The sequence below is a fragment of the Natator depressus genome, chromosome 3 (genome assembly GCF_965152275.1).
Source record: "Natator depressus isolate rNatDep1 chromosome 3, rNatDep2.hap1, whole genome shotgun sequence".
NCBI lineage: Eukaryota > Metazoa > Chordata > Testudines > Cheloniidae > Natator > Natator depressus.
In genome coordinates, this window is record NC_134236.1 from 63,164,810 (window position 1) to 63,187,125 (window position 22,316).

At 39.1% G+C, this 22,316-nt stretch overlaps 1 protein-coding gene across 2 annotated transcripts; it reads right to left on the reverse strand.

Moving 5' to 3' along the window:
• Positions 1-242: 242 nt before the first annotated feature.
• On the reverse strand, positions 243-20,768 carry LCA5 (lebercilin LCA5). Of its 2 annotated transcripts, XM_074948023.1 has the most exons (8): positions 20,630-20,768; positions 19,406-19,786; positions 15,604-16,133; positions 11,449-11,586; positions 9,663-9,759; positions 7,887-8,035; positions 6,097-6,235; positions 243-4,651 (listed from the first exon to the last, which is right to left on the reverse strand). In XM_074948023.1, the coding sequence occupies exons 2-8, from the start codon at positions 19,602-19,604 to the stop codon at positions 3,843-3,845; spliced, it is 2,061 nt and encodes a 686-aa protein (XP_074804124.1). In that variant the 5' UTR covers positions 19,605-19,786; positions 20,630-20,768; the 3' UTR covers positions 243-3,842. The 2 variants fall into 2 exon arrangements, with proteins under 2 accessions (XP_074804124.1, XP_074804125.1); XM_074948024.1 differs by lacking the exon at positions 20,630-20,768 and having other exon boundaries at positions 19,406-19,792.
• Between the last annotated feature and the right edge of the window lie 1,548 nt (positions 20,769-22,316).

Here is a 22,316-nt window from a genome sequence, read left to right on the forward strand (position 1 = left end):
CATCTGCAGCACAGTGCATTCTAACAGCATGCAGATACCGTTAGTACTCACCTAGAGGTAAGAGATACTTCTGTTCACTCTCTAATGCCATTTCTTGTAACTCCCATTCAACTACTGAGAAGAACCAACTCTCATAAGACCTGACAAGATTCCAATTCACACACCACAATACAATGTTATTCAGGAGAGAAACTGACTACCTCTATCAGCCAGTTAGAATTTTCCTGACATTCTGATCCTGCACCATTAAAGTCAATGGAGCAGATCTGGGCCCTAAGGTAGTTGGTTAGTGAGAAGGAAATCAAGCATAGTCTACCTCTGTGAGTATTTTACTTTCTGAATGGAAAATTAAAAAAAAATAGGGATTTCATAATTCAATACCAGATTCTGTTCTCAGAAAAGCTGCCCTACACAGAGAATTGTTCATATAGGTCCTGATCCAAAACTCACTGAAATAATGGGAATCTTTCCCTGAATTTCAATGTAAGTTTTGACCTTTAGTTTGTTTTCAGGTATATGTTACTTAGCTCTGTGTTTCATTCGGTAAAGTGTGTGCTTTAGATTTGAAAAACACACACATTATGCAGTAAATAAGCATGACCAGTAATTTTGCTACAAAGAAAATCAGCATAAGGATTCATGAAAATCACAAGTCAAGAAAACTGGCTTGCTAAAGATGATCGCCATACAAAAACTTTACTCAAATTCTTTAATAAAAACCATTTTGTTAAAAATCAACATTGTTATGATTGGAATTTTTATACAGAAAATGAATCGGAAGTTACAAAAGCAACTGATGTTACATAATAAATATAACTGGAATTAATACATATGCGAACAGTACTAAATCATCTCTTTATAAACATTAAAAATGATTATCTCTATGGCATGTTAATTTAACATCTCAATTATAAAATTCTCTTTGCTTTGTATTAAATGAACACATACTAATTATTTATTCTTGCACTAAAAATGTTAAAAGCTGCTTTTTCATGGTAGGAGGGTCCAGGTATCTGAGCCTGGCCCTCTCCCTCAGCCCTCTGAGTGTGCCACAAGACACTGGCAGATGTGCTCATAATCTATCATGACCTTTTGTAAGTGTTTGGTTGGAGACATTCATGAAGAAATGTTGTTCTCTCCAAAATTATGTATGGCAGCTGGAATTGAAGATTATAAATCAACAGCCTTATGTATGCACAGCTGGAGATGACAGGCCAGATTCTGGCCCATGTTACAGCACTTTCTGTTGCTGCAGTATTGAAAAAGAGGTGTGAAGTTATTCTAAATGGGCAGGTCAAAGTTTCACTGGCATGAAGAATGCTGGCTTGGTGCTGAGACAGCATAGCTGACTCTCCGACACACCCTCCTGGCTCACCTTGGAAAGGGGGCGTACCAGGAGCATGGTTCAGGGAGACAGGATGAGCAGAGCACACTCTGCTCCTGTGATCTCCAGGCAACGCAACAGTCCCTTGGGGCTCTTACAAAACTAGCTAAATTTAGAGTAGCTCTGCAGCCAGACTAGTCCCTGGCTTCCAAGAGGATGAGAGAAGCATAAAGGTGGCTTAAAGCCACCTCTGCCTCCCTCTCTCATCAGCTATGCTGAGCACAAGTCAGACACAATTAGAGATCTATTCTAGCCTGATATATCTGGAACCAAACAACTTCTTGAATGACAAGAAATTCTGTTAAGATGTGGAAAAAGCTGCTGATCCTGAGATACTTGTTTTCTATGTAGAGTCTTCAGTGACTCACTATAGCATGAGTGCCTTTTACATTTTCACCTATTCCTTTATTCTAAGTGACCACCTGTCATTCCCTGCACAACATATTCCTTTTCATAAAGATGAAATTAAATGTGCCTTCCCCTAACATCACAAGGAGGCACTCTGAATGCATCACAGAGAGCAGATGTCAATAGGGAGGTACTCCAAAACAAGGGTAACACACTACTAGCTACCTTCAGATAAAGCACCATATTCCACAGCATTTTCCTATGTCAGGGGCTGACGTGGGAGTCCAGGGTTGCTCCCAAATGCAGGCTCTCACGTAACAGCACACTGCACCATTAGCCAACTCCTGTGCTTATATTTCTATGCATTTTACATTAAATAAAGCTATGTGTGAACAGTACAGTACTATGCTTTATGCATCACACTATGGAGTCCATTACTAGAGTTGAAAAAAACTTAAGAAAAAACACAAAGCCAAGTATACAAACTCACAAGGTGCCCCATTAGCAGTTTTGAACATTTGTAATTTTCAAGAAATTATTTCCTTCCAATTATTAATTCTTTTTTACATGGAAACTAGATCAACAGCAGGGGTCTGGCCTGGAAGATAAAACAAGTATACACTGTACTAGTACATACAAAACAGGGCTAAATCACATTGTAAACCCAACTGGAATGATTTAATTAGGAAGGAGAGAGGGAGAGGCAATGGGCTAACTAACTGAGAACGTCTATGGGTTTCTGCAGCATCAGTTCTCTAATAGGCAGTAGGCAACATGTTTCTGTAAAGGGAGAACGAGCAACAATTAAAATTATAAGAATCTTCTATATTTAAAGCATTCAGGATCTCATTTATAGCACATTTGTCCCAATATATCAGAGCAACTTCTCAGATTCTGAAATCAGTCAACTGATAACATGGATTTATAGAATCTGAGGTTTCAATAACTTTCTGCCATCTCACACAAATATTTGGGTAGGTCATATTTAACAATGCACACTGTTTTCACCTCAATTTTAAAAAAATGTTTGTATGACTTGGAGATAGTCAGATTTTGCAATATTTCTGGAAATTATTTTAAAATATACTGGATTTATTAAGTTTCTCCTAACTCATTATCTAAATTCTCAGCAGTTCATATGTTTTATTTTCAGTGGGGAGTCCAAACCCACTTCAATTAAGAGAAATATGGCTATGGCATAGGTTTTCCCCAGAACAGTATTTAGATATGCCACTGCAAAGCTAGCTTACAACAAAAAGGTTGATGGGGCTATGACTCATGGCCTTCCAAACTGTAGGCTGAATTATCCCGCTTCCCTTCATTATCTCTATTATTTTTAGTCCAATTGGGGAAAGCAAACAAGCAAACAAAACCCAGCAGCTATATATAGGACCACTGCATTAACTGAACTGAATCTATTTTGAAGTGTTTGAACAGCCCAGTGGAATAATGGCACTGCACAGCCTGGCAGGAGACAAGAGTGTGGAAAGTATCATGGGACCTTTCTACTGCCACAGGCAGAGACTAATGAGAAAAGTGATGCAGGTCATGTTTGGCTCTAGACAAGCAGGTATAAGTGTTCCCCAACTACTTTCCCTCCCATCCAAATCCATGGAAGAGCATTAGTAGTGGCCTTTTGGAATACCACCAATTTTCCCTGGCAGTTGCACAGATTTGATAGTGGCAAATGCACATACAGAGAGTAGACTGGAATATGAGTAAGGTAGAAATAGTATCACCTCCTGAATGAAGAAGTGAGCAAATACCCAAACTCAGTTACATTATATGGGAATCTGTCAGGAAATTCCCTCAAGATTATTGGCTGTGGTATGTAAAAAATAATCACCGCAACTCTTTATCTTCATGGACTGTATTTGGAAAGACACGTTAAAAAAAATCTACTGCACAAGGAACCAGACTGGTTAGAGTAGGCCAGACTGGTCTATCTGAATGTGCAGTATATATTTCCTCTATACATATATTTATCGATTGAAATCATCCCTTCGTAAGGCTTTTTAATATCTGAAACTTTTCAAATTTTTATATAATAAATACTGTATTAAAATATTTGGATAGCATTTACACACACAAGTTATATAAGAGGTGGTCATCACAGGATTACTTCTTCAATTTCATCTTCAAAAGAATTAACAGCCTTAACTGCTGGCCTGCTTGTTGTGTGCTGTAAACGGTGCCTATCTGAGTTAAAATTTCTTCCTTCACTGAAAAAAAAATCATCTTCATCTTTAACTTTATTGCTTTTGCCCGGAGGAAGAGCACTGCCAGAATCATAGTCAGCTTCCAAAGGACTTGAGTCACTGCTTTTAGATGGAAGGATGGTGTTGGCACTACTTCCAAAAAGTTGCTCCATTAAATTAGACTTTTTCTCTTTCTTAGTATTGAAATCTGTATTTTCTTTAGTATTTTCTTCTAAGACAATACTTTTTTGATTAAGCCAGCTTGGCCTCCCGGATCCTTTCCCAAAGGAAGGTACGTAACTACCAAATGTCAAATCATTACTTGAATCTGTAGTTCTAAAATTTTGCCGCTTCTGTCCTTCTGCTTTTGAAGTAACATCATGGCTGTCATATACTGGAAATCCATTAAACAATTTCTCTGTGGTCTCTAAGAACTGGTAAGTTTTCTCATTTTTCTCTAGGGAGTCAGATTTTGATGCTGTATCTATGAGGTGTGCTTGCGAAGCAAGTTTCATACTAATAGTGTTTTGAGTTTCTCTGTCAATTTTATACATTTTAGCCAGCAGCAACTCTTTTTTTTGTCGGTCTTCTTCTAGTTTTTCAGTGTTGGGTGTCTCATTTTCAGTTTCATATATTTCTGACTCAATTCTTGCTTCTTCTTCTTTAGCCCATAAAAAGTTATTTTCTTTTTTCCTTCTGTCAAATTCTTCTTTTTTCCACTCTGCATGGAATTTTTTTAAAAGTTATTTGACATTTTCTAATATTTAAAGCAATTTTTATTTTTTTAAAATCATATATAAAACAGAACTTTTAAAATTCTTGCAACTAGCACTGGTTTGTTTTTTAAAGAAGTTATTTTTCATAAACATATTTACAATTAAACACAGGCTAAATCTTCTATCCTAACTTAAAACAACACTACCCTTTTGTAGTGTAGTTGCATTATTCATCTCTTTTAGTAGTTTCATATTCTACTGATTTAATCCTTGCCCTGTGTTTGAACAGAGATGAATATAACATCATTGATTTTAAGAACTCTGACTGACAGAGTGCTTTATAGTTCTCTGTCAACATCACTGACTTCAAGACAACTTTGGAATATACTTATTTTGTGAACTGCTACTGCAAAGTCAACGGGACAACAAAATACAAAATGAGTAATACTTTTCAATGGTTTGTTTTTCTACGGTAGGGAGCAATTTAAAATATTACCTCTTCCTCACTTGTGTGTCTGCAGGCCATAGTGTGTGTTGAAAATACCTCTGCACAAGCTTTCTGTGCACCATCAAGTGAATATAAAAGATTATTTGCAAAAACAGGGCACACCACTTTTCACAGGTACAAATGGCTACATGAGGTGTAAGGGGGCGAAAACCAGGTCCTTCCACATATGAATTGCATGCACGATGGATTCAAGAGTTTGTGGCCAAATGATTGTACACACAAAGTTGCATGCACACACAAAGGCGGTTTTCTGAATATTTACCGATCCAAAAAAGAATTTTCCTGTCTGAATATAAAGTTTTAAGGTAGGTTCAGATTTGAACAAGAACAACCTGACACACATGTACAGAATGGATCCTCCCGATCAGGAATCCTCTCTGAAGCGTTGGGACATGGACCTTGATGGTGACAGCACTGACAACAATTTGTACTTGTACTGTACTTTATACCAAGCTTATGAAAACAAACTGCAACATTTGATATTTTTCATCTATATATGGCATAGCATCTCCACTATGAAGAAGTAGGCAGCTGAATTTCAGTGAGGAATGCTGGGAAAAAAAATCTTATTTTTATAGTACGATGGATGAGAGTGTTAATATTAGGACTATTTTACCCCAAGACACCAGGGGGCAGATTCTCAGTCAGTGCAAACTGTCCACTGACTTTTTTTTCATGGATATTTTTTTCAGCTGTGGTTCTCCACAGTTGGTATTTGGCTTGTCTTGGGGCAGCAACAGCAGGGCACAGGAAGGAGGTTACTTTGTATCCCTTAAAATTTTCTGTTTTGACCTTGTTCACATTAAATCATTTATCTTTTTTAGTGGTTTTCCCTTTCCAGAATCAATTTGTTGTTTTCAAGAGAAGCGTTATAAGCCTCATTTGATTGGTATTTTGTTTTGTCTAGATTTTCCAGCTTGGCAGTAGCCACAGTTTTCTTACCGTCACATAGTTTCTGGGCTTTCTCCTCTAAAGCCTGCAGTTCTTGGTCATGTTTCAATTTCTCCTCCATCTCCCTGTTCCGTTCTTGCCTTAGATGCTCTGCTTGTTCTTTCCATTCTTTTTTCTGAATTTCCTGTTCCTGACGTAAATTGATAAAAGAAAGTGTGATAGAAAATTTCTGCAAGAGCTTTTTTTGTTTATTGTTAAACATAAAGTCTTCCAAATCGGAATGATATTAAAGACTTCAATGAAGCCACTCCAGTTTACCTCAGCTGGGGAAATGGCCCTAAAACAGTTATCAGACCTAACATGGTCTTAAGTACTTGCAAACCATCAACTTGATTTTGTATGGCGTCTTTAATAAAAACTGCATCCTGTCATGCTTCATACTAAAATTTATTTGTTCTGTGTTTGTATAGCACCTTGCACAATGAAGTCCTGGTCCATTGGCCGGGAATGGCAAACCACGGCCACTGGGAGCTGCAGGGGCTGTGCCTACGGACGGTCAACGTAAACAAAATGTCTCACAGACTGCTAACGGATTATCCTGATGGGCCGTGTGCCAAAGGTTGCCGACCCCTGGCCAAGGCAGATCATCCAAATCTACTACATTTTAAAGGACTCATGCACCCAAGTTTATAGATAACGGAGAAGATTTTAGAACTGAAGACCTAGGAATCAAACTGCCAACCCTGAAAAAGCTTCAGCTGCTACAGAAAACAGCAACACAGGCCTACCAAGAGCACCACCCTAATGCTCTACCTGCTGAATTGATTCCCAGCTGTACAGAGAGACATATTCAAGATTTCAATCCTGGTAATCAAAACTCCTCCTTGAAATTGATCCAAGCAACTTTAGGGAACCACTTCTCTCTCTGACATCATGACTTCCTAAATCATTACTTTCTTCTGAACTAACAGAATGGTCAACTACAAGGATAAAAACCTGTGAATGAGGAAACAAGGCTTTCCAAATATGGAATTTCCTTCTGGCAGAGATCAGAATGACCATGAATCTCAATGCTTCCTAAGCTAAAAGTTACACTTTTCTTTAAGCTTAGTTTTCCCACAATTAGAAAGAAAATATTACAAATGCGGGGAGGGAAAGAAACAGGAGATCCTTGTGGATATTTCACTTTTAAGCAAAGTCCGATGTATTCCATGATCCTACAGCTATGGAATTTACAGCAGACTTGGTAGTCTCTACCTTACTAAACGTAGACCTTCTTGCAGCTCCTCAGTGCATAAGTTACAATTCTCATACCCTTTAAACATTTGTACAGTGAGTGCAAGTAGATCTACGGAGGTGAACTAACATCACCTTACACTTCACTTTAAATTTTGGCCTTATGGCTCAAAAGTATTAAAAATCAGTGAGATACTATTTTATAATGAAGATGTTAACAGCAAAAAACATTGGGATAAAGATAACAGAAATATATTTCATGCTTTACATATGGGAGTAGGATTTGGACACTAGTGCAATGGGACAAAGCACTAAAATCTATGATTGTGGAAAAAGGTTGGAAGTAAAAAGTAAACCATAGAAAAGGAGAAAAACCAAAATGTCAGGTCAGTGGGGATTACAGTGAAATGATAAAAGGTAATTAAAAGAAGCAGAGCAAGTTAATGATAGTCAACAGGATTCAAACAGGGTCATGTAAAACTGTAATTTGGTCTGAGCGCCTAATCATTTTCCTAAGATATGAGGATGTCTTTCCTAAAATATAAATTAGACCTTAGGAAATGTAGCTTCTTAGCTGGATTATTTGGAACTATAAAATAACTCACCATTCTGAGAAGTATCTCCTCTTCTTTCTGATCTGTTACATAAACAGAAACAAACTCCGGTGGTGGAGGAAATTGTATTGGTGAGAAGTACCCACTAGTCTGTACTCCTTTTGTAGTCTGGATTCCTTTTTTAGTATTCTGGCTAGTGGCTGTAATGAATATATACAAAAACAAAGCAAGTCACATTTTAATTTTTTTCAAAAAGAAAAGGAGCACTTGTGGCACCTTAGAGAAGGTGCCACAAGTACTCCTTTTCTTTTTGCGAATACAGACTAACACGGCTGCTACTCTGAAACCTTTAATTTTTTTGTAATTCAAAATATTCCCAAATAAAAAAGAACCCAATTTTTTTTATTTGGGAATATTAATAAATAATAAGATGACAATAAAAAAATTGTCATCTTTGCATCTCATGAATTTATACCTAGGAGCTAACAGTATTCCTATAACTTAGAACAATACATAAAAGCATCCTGATCTAGTGAAGATCAGCAGGTTGGTTTTTTTTTTTTTTTTTAGTTGGCTGATCTCTATTTAAGAAAAAAAGAAAAGAAAATTCTATGTCCATTTTGATGAAATTTTGGAGCAAAAACAATTATTTGAAAGGACAAAAAATAAATCCACACAAAACAAAGTGTTACATGTTTCTGAAAGTATCTTAAAGTCAAAGTACCTCATAATTAGGGCCAATGGGAACCTGTGGGAAATACTGCCAAATTCTAAGGAGCTTTCCCGAGATTCTGGGGAAGTGTTTGGAAAATTCTGAAGGTATTTCTAAGAATCCCCAAATAATATGTTATTTAAATCTACTGAATGGGTCTTTAAAAAAATCCCCCTTGGATACCTTTTCCCCACAATCTGCCAATGGTCTAGATTTTGTCTATTTCCCTTTCCTGGCAGATGCTCCTTCTAGAGAAACAAAAAGATCAACTTTAATATTATAGGATAGTCTATTGCTTGCATTTTTGAGACTTGCAACCATGTCTCTGTGGAATGGCCTTTCAAATTAACCTAAGTACACCGGATGATGCATAATAACAGGATATTTCCATTAAAGGGATCACCCATTAAATGGTTTAAAGTATTGACATCAAAACCTGCTTAAAATGCTACAGAAAACACTGTTTGCCTTACTCCCGGTGAGTAATCTTACTAATTCAGTGTAAGTGGATCTGGCCCTATATATACACAAGTAAAACAAGGTTTCAGTCTGCCTGCAGGTTCAGGAAGATATCAGTACACTGGTTTGCATTTGAAAAATTATCTTCAGTCAGATGGACTGTACTTCTTTTTTCAATGCATACTTAAATTCTGCTCTATTAACTGAAGTAAGCAAAAATTCAGAGAAACCCCTAAATCCACACAGTTATGTGGAATGACAATGGTGCATATTTCCAGTGGGTCTAATAATCAAGCTACCTGCTTGATTACTAGATGTGATTTAATAGCAAACTATTTCTAAACAAAGCCCTTTTTTCCTCCCATGAACATCTGGGATAATGTACATTGCTGAATTGAGAGCGGACAGCCCTAGTGGTTTTGTAGGGGGTATGGTGGCTTCATTGTACTATTATTAGGGGACAGTCAAATAACTAATGACATGCATTGTAATTTTTGTTTTGACTGCTGTGTTTTACAGAGAGTGAAGAATTCCACAGCCTGGGACAGGACCTGGAAGGGTCAAAATGAAACAAAACACTTAATGGCTTGAACACTGAAAAACAATAGAGTCTATTTGGTGGTAGCTTTTCTGTTTATATCCTCTTTTTAAATTACCTTTTTTCCTTTGTGTAACATCTGTGTCTTTTTTAGGCGATGGCTTCAACATACGGTTAGCATATATATTTTTTGCATCAAGTTCTCTCTCTTTTTCCTGATAATGAATGAGGTAGAGACAGCAAAGTTAAATTAATAAAGTTACATCAACTTATATTTAACGGCCATTGAAATAAATTGTGGCAAGGCTAAGCAACTGTGTAGTTTAAAGGAAAATTATATATATTTTGTTCATTCTTCATTGAATAAGGTCCTTGATTATTCAGCACAATGTTTAAAGAGAACGTTCAAATTCTTAATTCTTTAAATCACATTTCTAGTACATGGTTTCCTCCCCTCTCAAAAATCAGCTGATTGCCAAAATAGTCTCTAACATTTAGTATTGTATCTTTGAACTAAGATAAAACTGAAGGCCAAAATTTTCACACAAAGGTGCTTAAAATTTTAGAAATCTAAATTACAGATGCATGTGTGTACCATGTTAATTTTCTGTATTATACTAGGTATAAAAAAAAAATCACATTAGCATTACTACCAGCTAGTGGACTGGGCAGTAACTCTGATAAGCAAGATCCGCTATATTACAGCTTTGGCAGCATTGTCAGAATTGGCCCTGGGTGTATTGTTCAGAAAGAGAACACAGCTGAGAACATGGAAAATGCAAGTACCATAATTTTTATGATGGTCAGCCTTGGGGATATAGGCCCTATTTCCACAAGGCAGTTAGTACATCCTTATGTAAGTAAGTATATGAGTAGTCCCTTTGACTTCAGTGCTTAAATATCTTGCGGAATTGGAGCCATAAAGAATATATTTGGAGCAATGCAGAGATTAAAATTGATCCTGTTGTGAGAAAAATGCCATTTTTTTGCCTTGAGCCATATACAATACCGGGATATATTCCTCTCACATGGCTCTTACTAAAAAGAACATAGAAATGAATGTTGCCTAATCAGGAATACTGAATGTTCGTTAATAAATAGTGCTGGGATTCTTCTGATCATGAATGTATTTTTCAACTTATTGTAGTCTTCTTTAAAGGAACACTGTCAACTTAAGACCCATTTATTTGAAACTAGCAAGTTTATTTAACTTTACTGTTAGCACTTTGATTACTGAAAATTAAAGTTTTAAAAACCCTATTTACTTTTCACAGCACATGCCAGTTACTTTTAATTTCTCTCAGATTGGGCAGTTCACATTACTTAAATCAGTTTCATTTTTATATCCCCCAAGGTGTTTAGCTGTTTAAAAACAACTTCTTCCAGTGGAACTAAAAGTCATGGAAACATTTCTATCAACCGTAGGTTTCGTGAAACCTTTTTACACAATCTATATTTTGGTCCAAATCTGAACTGACAGCTTCTCTTTCAGGAAGTTAGTACTAAATAATACTGTGCATTATGATTTTTAAAACAATGGTTCTTGTAGCCTAATTTTAGAACCTGTATGCCTAAAACGAGCAAGTAATTGCATGTGCAGATAAAGTAAAAATGCATGCCAATTGCCAGTATGCATGTGCAATTACTCAATCTATCCTTTTCCTACCTAATGCAAATAATAAATAATGACTGACATTAACACATTCCCTTTCATACAGGTATTCCAGAATCAGAACTTAGAAGATTAAATTTAAAAACAGAGAGTGAACCCATATGCAGAAAAATGAAGTTAATTTTGCAACAATGATTTAAGTAAACTTGCAATATTTCAATAATAAAGTACTCCCACAGCTAAAAATGCCTTAAAGTGGCTGGAGTTTAATATTACAGTACATGATTTTTACCTTTAGCTTTTGATTTAGTTGTTGAAGCTCTTCTTGGAGAGCTTTATTTTCTTCTTGGGCCTCATGTACCTTTTTTTTCTCAGATTGCAACTGTCGATGGAAACTGCTGTTATTCAGCTCAAGGTTTTTTGCCAAATCCTGCAGTTCATATGATAATAGAATGTTTGAAAAAACAGCAATTTTTAAAAATAAACAAACAAAATATATAAAAATACTATTTGAGGGTCAACCTGACTCTGCCTCTAGTATGGTACAGAGGCCATTTGGCTTTGTGTCCACAGCAACTTGATCAAATCCAGAAGTTAAAATATTGCTCGGGCATGTAGGAAAGATATCAGGAGGGCCAAATCGCACCTGGAGCTGCAGCTAGCAAGAGATGTCAAGAGTAACAAGAAGGGTTTCTTCAGGTATGTTGGCAACAAGAAGAAAGCCAAGGAAAGTGTGGGCCCCTTACTGAATGAGGGAGGCAACCTAGTGACAGAGGATGTGGAAAAAGCTAATGTACTCAATGCTTTTTTTGCCTCTGTTTTCACTAACAAGGTCAGCTCCCAGACTGCTGCGCTGGGCATCACAGAATGGGGAAGAGATGGCCAGCCCTCTGTGGAGATAGAGGTGGTTAGGGACTATTTAGAAAAGCTGGACGTGCACAAGTCCATGGGGCCGGACGAGTTACATCCGAGAGTGCTGAAGGAATTGGCGGCTGTGATTGCAGAGCCCTTGGCCATTATCTTTGAAAACTCGTGGCGAACGGGGGAAGTCCCGGATGACTGGAAAAAGGCTAATGTAGTGCCAATCTTTAAAAAAGGGAAGAAGGAGGATCCTGGGAACTACAGGCCAGTCAGCCTCACCTCAGTCCCTGGAAAAATCATGGAGCAGGTCCTCAAAGAATCAATCCTGAAGCACTTACATGAGAGGAAAGTGATCAGGAACAGTCAGCATGGATTCACCAAGGGAAGGTCATGCCTGACTAATCTAATCGCCTTTTATGATGAGATTACTGGTTCTGTGGATGAAGGGAAAGCAGTGGATGTATTGTTTCTTGACTTTAGCAAAGCTTTTGACACGGTCTCCCACAGTATTCTTGTCAGCAAGTTAAGGAAGTATGGGCTAGATGAATGCACTATAAGGTGGGTAGAAAGCTGGCTAGATTGTCGGGCTCAACGGGTAGTGATCAATGGCTCCATGTCTAGTTGGCAGCCGGTGTCAAGTGGAGTGCCCCAGGGGTCGGTCCTGGGGCCGGTTTTGTTCAATATCTTCATAAATGATCTGGAGGATGGTGTGGATTGCACTCTCAGCAAATTTGCGGATGATACTAAACTGGGAGGAGTGGTAGATACGCTGGAGGGGAGGGATAGGATACAGAAGGACCTAGACAAATTGGAGGATTGGGCCAAAAGAAATCTGATGAGGTTCAATAAGGATAAGTGCAGGGTCCTGCACTTAGGATGGAAGAATCCAATGCACCGCTACAGACTAGGGACCGAATGGCTAGGCAGCAGTTCTGCGGAAAAGGACCTAGGGGTGACAGTGGACGAGAAGCTGGATATGAGTCAACAGTGTGCCCTTGTTGCCAAGAAGGCCAATGGCATTTTGGGATGTATAAGTAGGGGCATAGCGAGCAGATCGAGGGATGTGATCGTTCCCCTCTATTCGACATTGGTGAGGCCTCATCTGGAGTACTGTGTCCAGTTTTGGGCCCCACACTACAAGAAGGATGTGGATAAATTGGAGAGAGTCCAGCGAAGGGCAACAAAAATGATTAGGGGTCTAGAGCACATGACTTATGAAGAGAGGCTGAGGGAGCTGGGATTGTTTAGTCTGCAGAAGAGAAGAATGAGGGGGGATTTGATAGCTGCTTTAAACTACCTGAAAGGGGGTTCCAAAGAGGATGGCTCTAGACTGTTCTCAATGGTAGCAGATGACAGAACGAGGAGTAATGGTCTCAAGTTGCAATGGGGGAGGTTTAGATTGGATATTAGGAAAAACTTTTTCACTAAGAGGGTGGTGAAACACTGGAATGCGTTACCTAGGGAGGTGGTAGAATCTCCTTCCTTAGAGGTTTTTAAGGTCAGGCTTGACAAAGCCCTGGCTGGGATGATTTAACTGGGAATTGGTCCTGCTTCGAGCAGGGGGTTGGACTAGATGACCTTCTGGGGTCCCTTCCAACCCTGATATTCTATGATTCTATGATTCTAAGTTAATCGGGGGGACAGCCTCACCAGGTTTGGTTGGTGCCCAACCTCACCTCACCCACATACAGGGAGATAACTCTGAGGAGGCACTGGGCATTCACAATACCTCCTGGATTCTGTATGCTATTGGACACAGAGGCCATGTGACCCAAAATAGGGCTCTCAAACTGGCATATTAGAAATAAAAAAAAATCCCCATGAAAAACTGGGATAAGAATAAGGAGGAGAAGACATCCTCACAATGATTTCTCAACCTTCCTTTAACCATTTTTTGTGGAGGTTTAATTTTGGGGGATCCTATCCTTGTGATAGCTGTTTAACGTGAGCAGCATATAATGACACTGTGAGGAAGCAGAAAAATATCCAGAGTGCCTTTAAAGAAAAAAATCACTTTTATCTCACCTGGGATCACAAGTGCTAAAATGCCTTAAACCATAGAATCATAGGACTGGAAGAGACCTCAAGAGGTCATCTTGTCCAGTCCCTTGCACTCAAGGCAGGACTAAGTATTAGTAGACTATCCCTGACAGGTGTTTGTCTAACCTGCTCTTAAAAACCTCCAGTGATGGAGATTCCACAACCTCCCTACGCACTGGAATGAATTGCCTAACTATCCTGACAGGTTTTTCCTAATGTCCAACCTAAACCTCCCTTGCTGCAATTTAAGCCTGTTGCTTCTTGTCCTATTCTCAGAGGTTAATGAGAACTATTTTTCTCCCTTCTCCTTGTAAAAACCTTTTCTGTACTTGAAAACTGTTATCATGTCCCCCCTCAGTCTTCTCCTCTCCAGACTAAACAAACCCAGTTTTTTCAATCTTCCATCAGAGGTCAAGTTTAATCATTTTTATTGATCTTTTATCTCTGGACTTCCTACAATTTGTCCACATCTTTCCTGAAATGTGTTGCCCAGAACTGGAAAATATCTGGTTACAGTATGGTAACATTACAGTACAGAACTAATGTTATTTGGGTTTCCTAACTCTACATTTCCATACCTTGACATATTTGGATTTCACTTAAATTTAACCTAAGTCTTGAATTTCCTAGGTTTATAATGTTTGGAATTTTTTTTTAAATAATTAAACCATCTCTGTAATTTTTTTTACCTTAAATTTCCTACGTAGGGACTCAATCTTAACTCCATCTTAACATAGTCAAATATGAGTATAAATACCAGACAAACACCACACATAACTGCTTGACAGTTAAGTTACTCTTATAATGTTACAGGACCAATATAAAAATAGTTTTGACTTAAAAGGGCTTTTTTTCTTTCCCATGGATATATAGTTTTGCTGACTAGAATGGAAACATTATGCACAAAATTCCCAAAATAAATACCTACTGTACATATATCTATAACATGAGATAACTTTGAATAAAATTATGATAATTCTTTGAGGCTGACTCAGCAGCCAGCCTATACAGAATAACCAAACATTGCATGGATGCAGAGTTATATTAGTTTTTAAGAGAATTTGTTTTAAAAAATATAATGTATTTTGTAGAACTTCAGCATAATATCCTCTAAAATCCCTGAGGAGCCTCCTCTTATACACGCTACCTAGTCAAGCAGCATAAACTAGATTATGAAAAATTAAATTAGCTGCATGCCTATCTGGAAGTTATTGCTAAATTGATTAGCATCTAGTTTAAAAATGCCAACTCTATAATATAAGCACATAAGATAAAACATACCAGTAACCAACATTATTAATAAGCACATACACACAGTATACTGCACACATTGTAAAATGATTGTGCAGTCATGTACAAACAATTTACATGGTGTTACTTATTTGCAATAGAAACCATTTTCCATTCACCCTACTGCTGTAAAAATGGATAATACAAATTAACGTAGGACACTCATACTGGAAAGAAGCATTCTTACTTGATTTGTTAAATTAAATTGTTAAATTAAAAAAAATGTGGGTGGGGGAAGTCAGGAAAGTTATCTCACCTTAATTCTTTTCTCACTCTCATCCAGTCTGTTCTCTGCTGAGGCTAGCTTCTTTGCCAGTTCATCTCGTTCAGCTAAGTGCTTATCTTCAGAAAGCTTTTTCAATTTTTGCAAAGAATTTTTTGTCCTGTACAGTTCATCCTCTGAATCTTTCAGTCTTCTCTCAGTTGTGCGTTCTCTCTCTTGAGATTTTCGTAAGCGCTCCCTTAATATTCTAATCTCATTGTTATGTCGCGCGAGGAGCTGAGAGATTTCATTTTCTGTATCTTCAAACTTATTCAAGGCTTTCTCCTGCCTGTACTGAAGCCTCTTCAGTGCCCTGTTTTCTTTCTGCAGCTCATCTAGTTTGATGTGGAGTTCAGTTAGTTCATTCCGAAGCTCATTGATTTTTAGCAGCCTGGCAGAAAGAACCCTTTTTGTAACAAGATCTATATCTTTTGTAGGAGAATCGCTATTGAGGCTCTGGGAGCGAAAACCCCACCTTCTCCCTCTTTTGGCTGGTGCATATTTGGAAACTGGTTTTTTAGTGGCTTAAAAAAAAAAAGGCAGATTTTACTGTAAGGAACTAGGCAAGGCCCATTGCTATTTTTTTCTTATAAGCAGGCATCTTCCTTGAAATAAAGCCCTTTTCTCCTGAAAGATTTTTTTACAATACCTATATCATGGTGGTTTTCTTTAGAAAAATCAAACACAAAAATGTTTATTCTCATTTTCATAGCTACAAGATAGAGATTTATGTTTACGATACACTACAAAGCTGATATATACTTTGATTTTCTTCTTACTCTGACTTTGAAACCAATTATGCTGCTTGCAACCATCAGAGTGAAATTATAAAGTAATCATCTGTAGTAGTTATATTTTTGTTCACTAATTTCAGATTTCATTATAAGTGTTTTAAATAGAAATACTGTATCTCTGTACACATCAGAGCTTCAGCTAGCTTTGTAGCAAGCATGCTGCAATTTTATTAGATACATTCAAAAGTACATATACAGTATTTCTGGAAACCTGCTACTGTACTTGCTATAAAGACTATGACAACAATGGGTCCATTGCAGTTAGAAACAAAGTTCTAAACCCTATGAAAATTTGTTCTTCTCTGATAAATTTTAGTTCTGTCACACGTTATTTTCCAAGGAGCATCCTCATTAATAGATATTAATCCCAATTAATTTAAAATATTATTTGTATGTGTGTTTCATATATACAACATAAGGATAATTTTTTAAAGTGATTTGGGATTAGTGTAGGTATATATAATTTTAATATATAAAAATATACTAATTGTATTTATACACACACACACACATATAAGCTTAGCTTTGGTCTTTTTACATAGCTCAAATCATAAGGCAGAAGGCAAATAACCCATTGAAAAACTGTCATTTAGAGAACTGAACATATGCAGTTATTACTGAACTAATGCAGAATAGCCTTTAGAAGCAACATATTGGATGCCATCCTATGCCTGCCATTGCAGCTTCTGAATCATGAAACTGGTGTACAGCAGAAACACACTACAGTACACAAATCAGGTATTAGCTAAGAGGGAGCAAGCACTATCTCCTCTATTTTCCTTTTGGCACTTACTGTATCTCCTCTATTCTACAGACAGCATTCAGTGGCAAAACAGCAACTTTTCAATCTTTTCTTAGTTTTCTCCTAAGCATTTCACACACACACTCATCCAATATTTCTGATACTCAGTTTTCCACAGCTTGATCATATACAATACTCAGTTTTCCTTTCATCTAGAGAGCATCTGGCACATTCATTCAGCTATGAAAGGGTTAGGTAATAATTATACCACAGGGCAAACCCCTTGCTTCCACCTATTTAATGGGTTCAGATAAATCTACCAATATAGATTTTATTTTCCAATCCTTATCAAGCACTCCAAAGTCTCACATATGGTTTTGCACTTTTGACCATCTGTATGAATCTGGGAACGAAAGGTTGATGTGGTGATCCTGCCATTTCTGAAAGACATTTGACATGTACTCGTTTATGTCAACAGATACATTCAGTTTTTGCCACAAAACCTCAACAACTATCCTCTTTCCTCCACAACATACTGCAACAAAACCATGGCAATTTTGTTTCCCAGAGACCTACATGTGAAGCTAACATACAAACAGGCAGGGGAACTTGACACTCCTTAGCAGAGCTGAATTGAGCACCATGTCAGTGCAAATAGGCCAACAAAGAAAGAGGGTTTGAGGCCATGATCCATGGGCAGTTCATTGATTTGAGGCCTCATTATGATCTAGTTGGACCTCGTGCACAATGAAGGCCACAGAATTTCACCGAGTGATTCTTGCAGAGAGCAAGATATTGTGCAGATATTGTACCATATGCAGTATATTTGGGGACTATTATATTGACTTTATGAATGTTATCTGTATCTTTGTGATACTATTGTATCACCCTTATAAAAAATTATCTGCAAAAGGAACTAAAAATCCTGGGACAAGTAAACAACTTGAAAGTACTTCCACAGCTAGGGAGAATTGAGAAAACAAAAGACAGTGTAGGGTATAAAGACTAAGAGTGAATGGATTGGAGACCCTCATTTTGATCCAGTCAACAGACATGAACTTTTGTGCAAACCTTGCTGAAAGGTTGGAGAGACTGGAACCTACAAGGGTCTGCACATGACTGAGGCAGGCTTAAGTATGTGTTTAGACCTTTCATTTTTTGTTTTCTCTCTGCATTGCTTTTGTCCTTAAATAAAAGTACTTTGCTTTGGAAGAGTTGTTTCATTACTTGCAACCACTTGCATACACTGTCCATAGCCCTTTTGAGAGAAAGCAAAGCACAGGTGCTGGATTCCAATCAGGCCTGCTGGAATAATCACAGTGAAGTACAGGGGGCTGCAGCCTAAAACCCCAGTCAGAAGGGAGAGGGATGCACGTCTCTGCCAAGAGAGACGTGAAGGCTAGAGTCCTGAGACTTGAGGGCACTCCTTGAGCAGACCAGAAGGGTCAGAGAAACTGTGAGACTCATAACTTCTGGCTGAGATAGAGTCTATCTTTTAGAAAGACAGGATATAGTGTAACTTAAACTGGAAGTTGTGTGCAATAGCTCAGTATAAGCAGCCAAAACTCAGCATAGAGGCTGTTCAGTCATTATCCACCTTAGGAGCTGCAGAGTTATCTTCTTCTCACTTCTTGCTGGGTGGGGAGTTAAGTTCCATTACCTCCACAATCCCAGTCAGCAAAGCAGTTTACCAGGAAATTGGGGTCGGGGTGTGTTGGTAAGGGAGATGGGAGTGGAATGAATTTTAACTTTGGAGAATAATCAGTTAAAACACTTTATTTTTGAAGCTCCAAGGATGGAAATATAAATATTTCTTTTGAGAAAGAACACACTGCATATAACTACAATGGAAAGTCTAGTAAAACATATATCCGTAACAAAGATCTTTGGGACATTTTGTCCAAGAAATTATAAATATTCTTCCCTGGATTTAAGTATTATATATACACTGTATAACAAGGGTTTGCTTCAAGAAATCCAATGACAACCTTGGGAACATAACCAGATCTGAAGTTCTATTGCAATTAGAGGATGGGACCAGGACAGAATTCACTTGTCTTTTTATTTCATGTCAGAAAAAATAAATAATTCTAAAATTAAGTTTAGCAGAATTTTATAGACAAAGGTTAATTTGAGTTATCAAAATAAAAGTTACAGACCACTTAAACATAAAATAATTTATATTTTCTTCCCTCAAAGTTTAAAATACTGCTGACACTTGTAGACTGTTTCGGGGTGCCACGTTTTGTGATCTACTTACCTTGGTAATGCACAAGGCTGCTCAATGTCTGTGTTTTGTGATCTTTTTTCCCATGGCTTGTAGACTGAGAGCTTAGTGAAAGTGATTGGTCAGAGGCATGAGATGCATTATCTTCATCTGAATAGTAGGAGTTGCTATTTTTATCACCATCGGATGTTCTGTCATGGTCAGAATCCAAGCTCCTTGTTCTTTCTCCCATTTTTCAAATCACAGTTGTTCAGATTTTTCTCAAAGAATGTTCATTTTGACAGGGAAGAACTTAGTAGTAGTTATAGGTAAAACTGTGGGCTCCTTTCCAAATCTTTTTTATCCTCATGTTCAGAACGTGAGCTCTTGGCGTTCATTTTAGCAATCAGGGGCCATCATTCATAATGCATTTTTCTACAACAGTTAAAAAAAAAAAAGAAACTGAGAATATTTTAGTGGTTCAGCTTTTAGATTTCACATAGAAAACCTCCCAGAAAGGGCAAGATAATTCAGGATTCCCACAGTCTCATGTCACACATGTTTGTGTATCCCCCTTGTCAATTACGTCAACAGGAATAGCTATCGCTCTGGGAATTGCTCAATAGCCTTTTTGGGTATTGCACACAAAAACACCCTTCCCCACCACCCAAAACAATGAAATGGGTTTAAGCATTATGTCGTTCCACATTATAAAAAGTGATAAAGAGGTAATATTTGGACCAACACTGATGACAGAATTCTTAAAATGTGGACCCAGAGTTGAGGATCACAGGCTTTTGTTTTCACAGTAACACTCTGCAAGACTAATGCCAGACACAAAAACTAGTGAGGAGACCCTCTGGAAATAGCTGATGCCCAGTAAATGCCGACCTAGGCCTGAAGAGTTCTGGGCACAGCAAGGGACAGACAGACGTGAAACACAAGGAAGTGGCTGTTATCCCAGGTAGTGATGGTGCTGATGGACAATCAGCAGCCCTGACCCCCAAGCCCCTCCCTCACTCCCAGCCCCCTTCCTCCTCCCCTCAAGCCCCCTTACCCCTCCTCCCCACTCCCAGGCCCCTCTCCTCAAACCTCCTCCCCGCACCCGCTCCCCTCCCTTTTCCCCTCACGCCCCATCCCGTCCTAACTCCCTCCACCCCACTCCCAGTCCTTCCCATCCCCCACACCCCATTCGCCGACCCACCTCCCCGATCCCACCCCCGCCCCTTGCAATGAAGCCGGGTCACTACGAGGCTCTGCCCAGCCCCCGCCCGGTACCTAGTGCCGCCAGCTCCGCGCCGCATCCCCTCCCAAGCCGACCCCCCCAGCCCCAGCCCGTTGGCGGGCCCGGCCTGCGCTGCGCTTAAAGGGGCCGCTGTCCGTCTCGGGATATTTACAACGGGTTCCAGGGCAACGGGGCAAGGGCGGAGGCGGGGAATGGGCGGGGCGGGCGACCGGATACGAAGCCACCCGTTGATTGCCCGTCCTGCCAAATCAACAGTGCATAGCCCGTCGCTGCTCCTGATTGGCTTCGGGGCGAGTGGCTTCGGGGCTTCCTATTGGCCAAGGGTTGGTGGAAGCTGCGCAGGGGGGGGGCTGTTGATTGGCTGTTGTGCAAGAGTCTCGAAGTGTGAACTCTGGCCTCTGTGGGAGGGGGAAGAAGAGGAGGAGGGGGAGGGCGGCGCAGTGCCGGGGCAGGGAGGCTGAGGCTGAGGCTGGGCCGAGGAGTCGAATGCTACTCTCGGCGCTCAGAGCGGTGCCCTGGAGCCCGCCTGGCAAGTCGTGCCCCGCTGCACCATGGCTACAGCAGCGCCCCTCCCCCCCGGGACGCTGTGGGGCTGTCCCGCAGACAAGCCAGACTGACAGACCGGATCCACCAGTACAGCTTTTGTGGAGACCTACCCAGTGTGATCAGCCCCAGCCTGGCCTGCCAGACCGCTCCCTCTGGGATAAAGGCCCAACGCCTACCCCGCACAATGCCGAGTCTTCAGTCTTCCCGTATATTAAGAGACAATCTGCCCCTTATTTGATGTCCAGCTTCCTGCACCAAGTCGCACAAGCCCTTCACCACAAAAACACTGTGGTTCAGATGCTCAGTTTCTTTCTTTCTTTGGTGCCTTAAAGGTGTGTAACTCCCACTTAGGCACCTAAAAAACTCTGAGGAGCTGGGCCAAAAATACTAAAAACATAGCACCTCCCTCCCGATATAACTCCCAGACCTCTGATACTAATCTCCAGGTCATTGTTGTGAAGTGACTCCCTCCAAAACTTAAAATGTCACATGGACATCTAAAAACAACACACAAGTTAGAGAACAGATAAAACACATCTACAAGCTTAACAGCTGCAGTTGAATCTTTCAATTGCTGTGAAACATACAAAAGTAAAGAGACATTTACCAAATACAGAATCAGTTACCACAAACTAGAGGTGAAAACCCAGAGATTAAAGCAAAATGGTAATCCAGCAAGGAATGACTGTGCAACCAATGTATGACAGAGGAGAAACTGAAAAAGAAAAGTATTTGTGGAGCGCAAGATAGTCAGTCCCTTGTTATTAGATACCTTTATGGAAAAAAAATAAAAACAAAAAGATGCACATTATATAACCCCGTAGATCAAAAATTGATAATGACATTGAGGTTAAAATCCCCAAAAGTACGGTACTGTGGAAACCTATTCTGAGAAGATTTTGGCTGTACTAGTACTTCTCATAAATATCTGAAATTTCTGTTTTAAAAAAATAAAAGACTAGCAACACACTAGAGTTTGTGAAAGAATTTTGAATTTGAAAATGGGCCCAAGGTACCTAAAAGATTGCCTCATCTTCTAGGACTGTGACTGCCAAGTGCCACTGTAAACTCCACTCTGGCATAGTGGCTTTAATCAAGGCTGACAGAATTCCCACTCCGGCGTTAGCCCAGGGCTGAAGCACTCACACCTGGAGGAACTAATAACTATTTTAA

Excerpts from the sequence above, each read along its gene's own strand:
- LCA5 (XM_074948023.1), bottom strand. The coding sequence starts at position 19,604 with ATGGGAGAAAGAACAAGGAGCTTGGATTCTGACCATGACAGAACATCC. Across the intron at positions 16,134-19,405 it reads CAGCCTTGTGCATTACCAAG|CCACTAAAAAACCAGTTTCC; the intron begins GTAAGTAGATCA and ends TTTTTTTTTAAG. Across the intron at positions 6,236-7,886 it reads AGGAGATACTTCTCAGAATG|GAACAGGAAATTCAGAAAAA; the intron begins GTGAGTTATTTT and ends AATTTACGTCAG.